This window comes from Diorhabda sublineata, chromosome 11 (assembly GCF_026230105.1).
Source record: "Diorhabda sublineata isolate icDioSubl1.1 chromosome 11, icDioSubl1.1, whole genome shotgun sequence".
Classification (NCBI taxonomy): domain Eukaryota; kingdom Metazoa; phylum Arthropoda; class Insecta; order Coleoptera; family Chrysomelidae; genus Diorhabda; species Diorhabda sublineata.
The window spans coordinates 1,710,416-1,722,525 of NC_079484.1; the positions used below are offsets into that span (position 1 = coordinate 1,710,416).

The 12,110-nt window shown below is 31.5% G+C and overlaps 1 protein-coding gene across 1 annotated transcript in view; it reads left to right on the forward strand.

Annotated features, from left to right (window-relative positions):
• LOC130450138 (guanylate cyclase 32E) overlaps positions 1-12,110 on the forward strand; it is a 41,243-nt gene that overhangs the window by 8,765 nt on the left and 20,368 nt on the right. The window contains exons 6-10 of the mRNA XM_056788341.1: positions 1,153-1,264; positions 2,027-2,111; positions 4,117-4,269; positions 5,021-5,176; positions 5,321-5,499. Coding sequence (XP_056644319.1) covers positions 1,153-1,264; positions 2,027-2,111; positions 4,117-4,269; positions 5,021-5,176; positions 5,321-5,499 — 685 coding nt within the window. The remainder of the gene's footprint in view (positions 1-1,152; positions 1,265-2,026; positions 2,112-4,116; positions 4,270-5,020; positions 5,177-5,320; positions 5,500-12,110) is intronic.

Consider the following 12,110-nt stretch of genomic DNA (forward strand, 5'->3'; position numbering starts at 1 on the left):
TCCTATTGCAAGTATAAGTACTTCAACCCACTGCGTCGCTTAAGGCACGACACTGGCACGAGTTTTTATCGAGCCATCGATCTCGCGGGATCAGTTTGTTCGGAACTACGAATGTTACCCGACCATAGACAATTTCCCGCGCTTCATTACTTGATATTATACTTAATATTTTTATTATCAATCTCGTGTTTCTTTTTCACTTATTATAATCACTTGTGAATCGGTTTCCCGTGTTAGAATTCGATATCAATAGTGTTTTTCATGTACCTGGTGTTTTATATAACCGAAAATTATAGACAATTAAGAAAACACAAGTTCAACACATGTGAACTGCATGTGTTGCATATTATTTTCGACTTTTACTGTGAAATTTGTTCGAATAAAGAAGCTAGTAGGCAACTGGAAAACCAATAAAGGTCAGTTTAAACTAATAAAAAACAAGTTCTAGAGAGATCATTTTTGTAGTAAATAAACTTTCGTTGTTAAGAATAAATAGCTGTTTCTAAGTGATTCGGTATTCAGAGAATAACCAAAAAATGCATTTTAGTATTTTACATTTAATATTTTTTGCCTTTTGCCACCCAATTTCTGGCAAACAATTTTTTTTCTTCAAATATCATGAATATGTGTTGTTTTAACACTTTTTATACTTTCGGTTTTTCGCTTTTGATTCCTAAACTATAAAATATGTCATTATAAACATTTACGTCGAAATAACGACACTTTTTTTTAACAGCTTCGACATTGTGTTTTCTTAATGGGATTCTTTTATGACTTCATTGAATTTGGACGTGCATGTAAACGTTCTTTATAATTTTTAAGGTTTCAAACGAAAGTCAATTTGAAAATTAATATTTCACACGTATATAGAGTGAATATTTCGTTAAAATTAAAATTCTGATAGAGCAAATAAATTTGAAACCTTGCTCAAAAATCTACACGGTAATTAAATTATCAGATAGGTCATTAACCCCACAGTATTCGTCTCTCAATTGTTTCTTCTTTTCTTCTTCTTTTTTATATAAGAAATGATTGAAATATGTTATGATGTCATCATATTGTTTATTCGAAAGCTACTCACACAATTTCTGTTGCATTAAATCATTTTTTTGCTTCAGTACTTGATTTACTAGTACTAATTATGATCCACAGATTATTTGGATCCGTTTCTGAATCAAGAAAATTGGGGAAACATCAGCGATGTGATGGGATTTCGATCGGTATTGAAACTAACACCTTCTCACCCCAGAAATCCAAATTATAAGTGAGTAAATGCGTTGTTTAAGTATATTAGATTGGGAAATATTTTTTTATAAATTACAAATAAATAATTGTTAAAAAAAGATCGATCCTCGAACATAACACTTATTAACTATAAGAATCTCATCTATAAGAATCTACACTGTTGTCAGATTTCATTCTATTTAATGACAAGCGAAACAACAAGGAATTCACTATAAATCAGTTCAAATAACTGACACTGTTGTCAGATTTCGTTGTTTAATTATTATAAATTTTTTTTTTGTAATTTAGGTGGGTTATTTTTCTATAACCTATCAAATTTTTACTTTTCGATCTCCGCTAGTATCTAATATACAGGGGATTGGAGTTTTTTTTATATCTTTCTTCATTAAAATGACATAATTATCTAATTTTACTAATAAATCCATAACTGTCAAAAATCACCTTCAAAAAAGAAGAAAACAGCTATTTCCCTGGCTAATGCCTCGACGAATATTGAATTACATCTCTTCTGAAGAGCTTTAGAGTTGTAACCGCTGACTAGTTTCGACGTTATAACGTCTCATTAGAGTGGTATAACAAACATAGTTAAACATTCGTCATCGAACGCTGTCTGGCGCCAACACGAAGTGTTTTCGTAGTGGGATTGTGGCAAAATATGCCCTGCACTCGCAAGAGCGCGGTTCAAACACCCGGGCAAGCTTCCAATATTCCATTTACAATCTATATATGACTTAAAACCAATCAACAATTTATTTTTCCTTGTTTTTCTTATTATCCACAGATACATTTGCGAGCAAATCAAATCGACATCGGCCAAGCCTCCATTTTGTGTTCCATATCATCATAAAATATTCGATAGCATATCTGTAAGTGTTACGCAAGTTTTTAGCATGCTGTGTTTTTGCTTTAGGAAAAAAAACTTGAATGTTTTACATTAAAAATGGTTTCGATAAATTATGAGTTATAGTTTCACGTGTAATTTCGATTCTGCTATACAAACGAAGGCAACGGCTATACTGGTTTGTCAACAGACATTGTAGACATCGCAATTGAACGAATAGACTTCGGGGTAAACAGCTGACAGGAATACCTGTTTGTCTATGTTCTCTCCTACTACAACGCTCGTTTCTTCTCTTTTTTCTCTCTCTCTGTCTCTCTCCAAATTTTGTTATTGTTGCTTCCTTTTGACATATGACAACGCAGTTTTTTTTTCGTCTATGACTTTTTGCTTTTCTCCCAATTCCCGGTCTTTATTTTCGATTATATCGTACTCTGCATTATGGATAAGTTTTATCAAATTTTCTTCTTCTTTTTTTCTTCAGATACTTCATCCTGCATTCCTTCCATTTTTTATTCTCTGCTTTTTTTATAATTTCTCCTTTAATCTCTGTTGCTGCTTTTCTATTCTTTTTTTTGGAACTTCCCCAAAAGAAAGTTACTTGCTATACAGGGTGTCCCACGACGAGTTTATAAAACTATCTGTATATTGTAAAATAATTATAGTAAGATCATGAAAATTTCTACGTTTAGGTTTTCGGATACGATCTTTTTAACTAAAATATTTTCAAAGATGGCCGACTTCCGGTTCTACCGGAAGTCGACTATAACTTTGTTATTTTATATGGAACACCCTGTATATTAATACATTTTTGAAATCTACGTAAAATTTTAGTGTACTTTTGTTTGAAAACTTTTTTCGAAAAATGCATACTTTTTGAGTTATTAATTTTTTTGTAAAAATTGCAGACCCTTATAAAATATTTTTTTACGAAGTTACCCTTAAAAATATGAAAATATTTTCTGTTCGATTGCTTTAAGCAAGGTCAGACGTATTTGAATCTATGTTGAAAAATTTTTCTTCTTATACAGGGTGTGTATAAAAAGTGTTTGAAGTTTTATTTCATAAATATCAATTTTTTTCATTTTTTTAAATGACACCACCCGGTTTTCTATATTTTAATGCATTCAGGGGTAAAAAATTATGCAAATTCATGTATACTTTCCTATATCTAAACCTTAGAGTTATCCAGATATTAACCTGCATGTCTAAAAATTTCGAGAAAACTTTTAATATCTGGATAACGGTGAGGTTTAGGTATGGGAAAGTATACATGAATTTGCCTTATTTTTCACCCCTGAATGCATTAAAATAGAAAAAACCGGGTGGTTTTATTAAAAAAAACGAAGAAAATTGATATTTATGAAGTTAAACTTTGTACACTTTTTATACACACCCTGTATAGAATGAAAAATTTTTCAATATAGATTCAAATACGTCTAACCTTGCTAAAAGCAACCGAGCATAAACCATTTTCATAACTTTAAGGGTATCCACGTAAAAAAATAATTTATAAGGGTCTGCAATTTTTACAAAAAAATTAATAACTCAAAAAGTATGCATTTTTCGAAAAAAGTTTTTAGACAAAAGTATACTAAAATTTTACGTAGATTTCAAAAATGTATTAATATACAGGGTGTTCCATATAAAATAACAAAGTTATAGTCGACTTCCGGTAGAACCGGAAGTCGGCCATCTTTGAAAATATTTTAGTTAAAAAGTTCGTACCCGAAAACCTAAACGTAAAAAAATTTTCATGATTTTCCTATAAGTATTTTGCAATATACAAATAGTTTTATCAACTCGTCGTGGGACACCCTGTATAAGCTCCGCCCGCGGCAATACTATTCCGGTTATTATTGGTTCTTATTTTTATAATAAAAACTACTCGTTTCATATAGATTCATGCGGATTTAATCAAAAAATTTATCAAATTTATAACTAGGGGTACAAATTGTATTTAACCAGTCTGGCGGCGGTGTTTTGCGGATTCTCCGTTCCCCAGACGAAAATGAGAAAAAATTTCATTTCAGGTACCCATTCAAGCGGCGTATTTATACGACGCCGTCATGATTTACGCGCGAGCTCTTACGGAAGTTTTCGAAAATAACGAAGATCCACGAAACGGCACCGCCATTTTAGATAGGATCATCAACAGATCCTACCACTCTATACAAGGATACGATGTAAGTTTTTCCCTATTAGGAAATATGAGAATCGTTTGAAAAGTTTCCGACCCACAACAAATCGTTCAACAGGGTGGAAATTTGAAAAACGGGCTCTGTTGACGACGCGACGCGCTCTAAACGACCAGAATCCTCGGAGTCTCCACTGAGGATCGATTAAAACTTGCGCGGGGTGCTTGTGTGTGTTATCTGGAACTGCTCGACGATTTACGTGGACAAATGGACAGCGATCCAACATACGGCACTTCCTGCAGGATGGTACTTCACCTTGATGTTCATTTCGGAGAATATACGGCCAGCGCGGTCATGCGAACTGTGATTTCTTCCTGTGGGACCTTCTAAAGGACTCTAAATGAGGAAAATAACGATTTTTGTGGTGGAAAAACATGTTTTGTCTCTTTGTTAAGTAGGAAACTTTTCAAACAACTCCCGTTCGTCTCGTATTATTCAATTTCCCCATCAGGTTCCAGTTCCAGAAATTTTTGATCAGTCGGTTTTCGTGGCGATTGTCTCATCAGAGCAGGGCGACAAGTAGACGCTATCGGTAACGAATAAAGGAATGTTTCCACCATTTTCTTTCAGTGGGACAACTCCGAACCGTTCGCTGGTGCTCTGGTACAATCTCAAATTCCATTTTATCCCCTAGATAATCAAAAAACCCCCCGAAAAATTGATCTAACCTCCTAGTTAGACGTGTTTTTTGCTCCAGTTCGCAGGAAATTCGTTGGATATCAATTTTAATGGTTTACAGGTATTTATAGACGGAAATGGGGACGCGGAAGGTAATTTCACTGTTGTAGCTCTGCTCGATGACAAAGAGATGAACGGAACGATCCGCATGAGCATGCAACCGGTCGGATATTTTCAATACAAACCTAACGGAAGTAATACGATGTTCGCTTTACCCGTAAGTCATTTTTTAAATCAGATTTTTTCGTTATTAGTCCGGTAATAAGTCTAAAGAGCCGGGTGGTTGGGACGTGTTCGGGATACTTGGGGGGTGGTATTTTTATTGTGAATTATGAAATTTCCTGTTGTATTGGAATTGCAGGAATTTAAATATTTCGATTTGGATCGTCCCATACAATGGGTTGGTGGGAAATTACCACGCGCGGAGCCGAAATGTGGTTTTAAAGGGGAGAAATGTATTTATAAAATCGATTGGAGATTGGTGGCTACTATGGTACTTGTATCGACTATAGTAATAGTGGGAATATTGTTTGCAGTGAGGTGAGTTGATTGTTTTTTTTTCCAATAATCTTTTCGTACATTTAATAGTCAAAAAAATTCCGTTTGAATCGTACCAAAACGACTTGAAACGATTAAATCTCGAGGTTTCGAAACGAAGGCTAACGAGACGAACTTTACTGAATATCTCCGTAAATATTGATTTTAGAGAAAAATGTTTCAAACAAAAAATGAAGTTCGTAAAAAGTTGTAGAAAAAAGATTTTAATCATTTTTTACGTAAACCTATTCTATTGGTTGCTACGACAACCTAAAATGGCTGACGCTTAGCGTGAAAAAAACTCCTGGTGTATTTTCGATCATAACAGCCAAAAAAATAGGTTTACGTAAAAAATGTGTTCAACCTTTTTTATAAAGCTTTTTGTGAGCTTCATTTTTTGTTTGAAATAATTTTCTCTAAAATAAATATTTTCGGAGATATTTAGAAAAATTGTATGAACAGGGCTTTGCGTGAAAAAAACTCCTGATGTATTTTCGATCATAACAGCCAAAAAAATAGGTTTACGTAAAAAATGTGTTCAACCTTTTTTATAAAGCTTTTTGTGAGCTTCATTTTTTGTTTGAAATAATTTTCTCTAAAATAAATATTTTCGGAGATATTTTGAAAAATTGTATGAACAGGGCTTTGCGTGAAAAAAACTCCTGATGTATTTTCGATCATAACAGCCAAAAAAATAGGTTTACGTAAAAAATGTGTTCAACCTTTTTTATAAAGCTTTTTGTGAGCTTCATTTTTTGTTTGAAATAATTTTCTCTAAAATAAATATTTTCGGAGATATTTAGAAAAATTGTATGAACAGGGCTTTGCGTGAAAAAAACTCCTGATGTATTTTCGATCATAACAGCCAAAAAAATAGGTTTACGTAAAAAATGTGTTTAACCTTTTTTATAAAGCTTTTTGTGAGCTTCATTTTTTGTTTGAAATAATTTTCTCTAAAATAAATATTTTCGGAGATATTTTGAAAAAATGTATGAACAGGGCTTTGCGTGAAAAAAACTCTTGATGTATTTTCGATCATAACAGCCAAAAAAATAGGTTTACGTAAAAAATGTGTTCAGCCTTTTTTAAAAAGCTTTTTGTGAGCTTCATTTTTTGTTTGAAACAATTTTCTCTAAAATAAATATTTTCGGAGATATTTTGAAAAATTGTATGAACAGGGCTTTGCGTGAAAAAAACTCCTGATGTATTTTCGATCATAACAGCCAAAAAAATAGGTTTACGTAAAAAATGTGTTCAGCCTTTTTTAAAAAGCTTTTTGTGAGCTTCATTTTTTGTTTGAAATAATTTTCTCTAAAATAAATATTTTCGGAGATATTTAGAAAAATTGTATGAACAGGGCTTTGCGTGAAAAAAACTCTTGATGTATTTTCGATCATAACAGCCAAAAAAATAGGTTTACGTAAAAAATGTGTTCAGCCTTTTTTAAAAAGCTTTTTGTGAGCTTCATTTTTTGTTTGAAACAATTTTCTCTAAAATAAATATTTTCGGAGATATTTTGAAAAATTGTATGAACAGGGCTTTGCGTGAAAAAAACTCCTGATGTATTTTCGATCATAACAGCCAAAAAAATAGGTTTACGTAAAAAATGTGTTCAGCCTTTTTTAAAAAGCTTTTTGTGAGCTTCATTTTTTGTTTGAAATAATTTTCTCTAAAATAAATATTTTCGGAGATATTTAGAAAAATTGTATGAACAGGGCTTTGCGTGAAAAAAACTCTTGATGTATTTTCGATCATAACAGCCAAAAAAATAGGTTTACGTAAAAAATGTGTTCAACCTTTTTTATAAAGCTTTTTGTGAGCTTCATTTTTTGTTTGAAATAATTTTCTCTAAAATAAATATTTTCGGAGATATTTAGAAAAATTGTATGAACAGGGCTTTGCGTGAAAAAAACTCCTGATGTATTTTCGATCATAACAGCCAAAAAAATAGGTTTACGTAAAAAATGTGTTCAACCTTTTTTATAAAGCTTTTTGTGAGCTTCATTTTTTGTTTGAAATAATTTTCTCTAAAATAAATATTTTCGGAGATATTTTGAAAAAATGTATGAACAGGGCTTTGCGTGAAAAAAACTCTTGATGTATTTTCGATCATAACAGCCAAAAAAATAGGTTTACGTAAAAAATGTGTTCAGCCTTTTTTAAAAAGCTTTTTGTGAGCTTCATTTTTTGTTTGAAACAATTTTCTCTAAAATAAATATTTTCGGAGATATTTTGAAAAATTGTATGAACAGGGCTTTGCGTGAAAAAAACTCCTGATGTATTTTCGATCATAACAGCCAAAAAAATAGGTTTACGTAAAAAATGTGTTCAACCTTTTTTATAAAGCTTTTTGTGAGCTTCATTTTTTGTTTGAAATAATTTTCTCTAAAATAAATATTTTCGGAGATATTTAGAAAAATTGTATGAACAGGGCTTTGCGTGAAAAAAACTCTTGATGTATTTTCGATCATAACAGCCAAAAAAATAGGTTTACGTAAAAAATGTGTTCAGCCTTTTTTAAAAAGCTTTTTGTGAGCTTCATTTTTTGTTTGAAACAATTTTCTCTAAAATAAATATTTTCGGAGATATTTTGAAAAATTGTATGAACAGGGCTTTGCGTGAAAAAAACTCCTGATGTATTTTCGATCATAACAGCCAAAAAAATAGGTTTACGTAAAAAATGTGTTCAGCCTTTTTTAAAAAGCTTTTTGTGAGCTTCATTTTTTGTTTGAAATAATTTTCTCTAAAATAAATATTTTCGGAGATATTTAGAAAAATTGTATGAACAGGGCTTTGCGTGAAAAAAACTCTTGATGTATTTTCGATCATAACAGCCAAAAAAATAGGTTTACGTAAAAAATGTGTTCAACCTTTTTTATAAAGCTTTTTGTGAGCTTCATTTTTTGTTTGAAATAATTTTCTCTAAAATAAATATTTTCGGAGATATTTTGAAAAATTGTATGAACAGGGCTTTGCGTGAAAAAAACTCCTGATGTATTTTCGATCATAACAGCCAAAAAAATAGGTTTACGTAAAAAATGTGTTCAACCTTTTTTATAAAGCTTTTTGTGAGCTTCATTTTTTGTTTGAAATAATTTTCTCTAAAATAAATATTTTCGGAGATATTTAGAAAAATTGTATGAACAGGGCTTTGCGTGAAAAAAACTCCTGATGTATTTTCGATCATAACAGCCAAAAAAATAGGTTTACGTAAAAAATGTGTTCAGCCTTTTTTAAAAAGCTTTTTGTGAGCTTCATTTTTTGTTTGAAACAATTTTCTCTAAAATAAATATTTTCGGAGATATTTTGAAAAATTGTATGAACAGGGCTTTGCGTGAAAAAAACTCTTGATGTATTTTCGATCATAACAGCCAAAAAAATAGGTTTACGTAAAAAATGTGTTCAACCTTTTTTATAAAGCTTTTTGTGAGCTTCATTTTTTGTTTGAAATAATTTTCTCTAAAATAAATATTTTCGGAGATATTTTGAAAAATTATACGAACAGGGCTGGGATATAAACGAAATTTGTTAAATATTCTTCAATCTGGAACAAGATTTGACAAAAATTTCGCGAAATTGGGGGAGGGGGTTGATATTTCCGGAAGTTTTTTTCAATTTTTAGTAGAAAAACCCGTCAAAAATGTTCAACATTGAGAATAAGGTACGTGGTTATGAATGAAACCCATTTTGGAAGTGAAAAAAAAATAATTTACGAGCGATCGGAAGTCATAAACTGGAAGGGGAAGAGTTTTTAAGGGTGACATGAAATCTCACGTTTTCAGAGTAAATTTTCGAAATTATAATCACAAAACATAGAATTAAAAACGTTTAACGTTTTCCAAGTTATCACAGTTAATTACATTGTCAAACTGTGACTGAAATATTTGTAATTAACAAGTTTAATTAAATCGGTTGGTGGATGTCGACGGTATTTTAATTACATTCGCTCTCAAATTTTTCTTAGATATACCAAGTTGTTCATTAAAAGATTTATCCTTCAACACGAAGAGATCGATTTTGTAGTAGTCGGTACCAATTCAAAATTAGATAAATTCCTTCAAAAAGAAAACAACCCCTTCGATATAATCAGAAAAACTATTTTTAACGGTAGATTGGAACGTGTAAACGTCTATTTGACAGTTCTGCTCCGTCGTGGCACTAGGAAAACGAAATTTGTGATGGAATATGCAAAACATAAAGATTATCCCTCGTAAAAATAGCAATTTTGGAAGATATTGAGCAAAAACAAAAAGAAAAACTCAAAAAACTTTATTTTTAACGGTAGATTGGAACGTGTAAACGTCTATTTGACAGTTCTGACAGTTCTACTTCGTCGTGGCACTAGGAAAACGAAATTTGTGATGGAATATGCAAAACATAAAGATTATACCTCGTAAAAATAGCAATTTTGGAAGATATTGAGCAAAAACAAAAAGAAAAACTCAAAAAACTTTATTTTTAACGGTAGATTGGAACGTGTAAACGTCTATTTGACAGTTCTACTTCGTCGTGGCACTAGGAAAACGAAATTTGTGATGGAATATGCAAAACATAAAGATTATACCTCGTAAAAATAGCAATTTTGGAAGATATTGAGCAAAAACAAAAAGAAAAACTCAAAAAACTTTATTTTTAACGGTAGATTGGAACGTGTAAACGTCTATTTGACAGTTCTGACAGTTCTACTTCGTCGTGGCACTAGGAAAACGAAATTTGTGATGGAATATGCAAAACATAAAGATTATACCTCGTAAAAATAGCAATTTTGGAAGATATTGAGCAAAAACAAAAAGAAAAACTCAAAAAACTTTATTTTTAACGGTAGATTGGAACGTGTAAACGTCTATTTGACAATTCTGACAGTTCTACTTCGTCGTGGCACTAGAAAAACGAAATTTGTGATGGAATATGCAAAACATAAAGATTATCCCTCGTAAAAATAGCAATTTTGGAAGATATTGAGCAAAAACAAAAAGAAAAACGCGAAAAACTTTATTTTTAACGGTAGATTGGAACGTGTAAACGTCTATTTAACAGTTCTGACAGTTCTACTTCGTCGTGGCACTAGGAAAACGAAATTTGTGATGGAATCTGCAAAACATAAAGATTATCCCTCGTAAAAATAGCAATTTTGGAAGATATTGAGCAAAAACAAAAAGAAAAACGCGAAAAACTTTATTTTTAACGGTAGATTGGAACGTGTAAACGTCTATTTGACAGTTCTGACAGTTCTACTTCGTCGTGGCACTAGAAAAACGAAATTTGTGATGGAATATGCAAAACATAAAGATTATCCCTCGTAAAAATAGCAATTTTGGAAGATATTGAGCAAAAACAAAAAGAAAAACTCAAAAAACTTTATTTTTAACGGTAGATTGGAACGTGTAAACGTCTATTTGACAGTTCTGACAGTTCTACTTCGTCGTGGCACTAGAAAAACGAAATTTGTGATGGAATATGCAAAACATAAAGATTATCCCTCGTAAAAATAGCAATTTTGGAAGATATTGAGCAAAAACAAAAATAAAAACGCGAAAAACTTTATTTTTAACGGTAGATTGGAACGTGTAAACGTCTATTTGACAGTTCTGACAGTTCTGCTCCGTCGTGGCACTAGGAAAACGAAATTTGTGATGGAATATGCAAAACATAAAGATTATCCCTCGTAAAAATAGCAATTTTGGAAGATATTGAGCAAAAACAAAAAGAAAAACTCAAAAAACTTTATTTTTAACGGTAGATTGGAACGTGTAAACGTCTATTTGACAGTTCTGACAGTTCTACTTCGTCGTGGCACTAGGAAAACGAAATTTGTGATGGAATATGCAAAACATAAAGATTATACCTCGTAAAAATAGCAATTTTGGAAGATATTGAGCAAAAACAAAAAGAAAAACTCAAAAAACTTTATTTTTAACGGTAGATTGGAACGTGTAAACGTCTATTTGACAGTTCTACTTCGTCGTGGCACTAGGAAAACGAAATTTGTGATGGAATATGCAAAACATAAAGATTATACCTCGTAAAAATAGCAATTTTGGAAGATATTGAGCAAAAACAAAAAGAAAAACTCAAAAAACTTTATTTTTAACGGTAGATTGGAACGTGTAAACGTCTATTTGACAGTTCTGACAGTTCTACTTCGTCGTGGCACTAGGAAAACGAAATTTGTGATGGAATATGCAAAACATAAAGATTATACCTCGTAAAAATAGCAATTTTGGAAGATATTGAGCAAAAACAAAAAGAAAAACTCAAAAAACTTTATTTTTAACGGTAGATTGGAACGTGTAAACGTCTATTTGACAATTCTGACAGTTCTACTTCGTCGTGGCACTAGAAAAACGAAATTTGTGATGGAATATGCAAAACATAAAGATTATCCCTCGTAAAAATAGCAATTTTGGAAGATATTGAGCAAAAACAAAAAGAAAAACGCGAAAAACTTTATTTTTAACGGTAGATTGGAACGTGTAAACGTCTATTTAACAGTTCTGACAGTTCTACTTCGTCGTGGCACTAGGAAAACGAAATTTGTGATGGAATCTGCAAAACATAAAGATTATCCCTCGTAAAAATAGCAATTTTGGAAGATATTGAGCAAAAACAAAAAG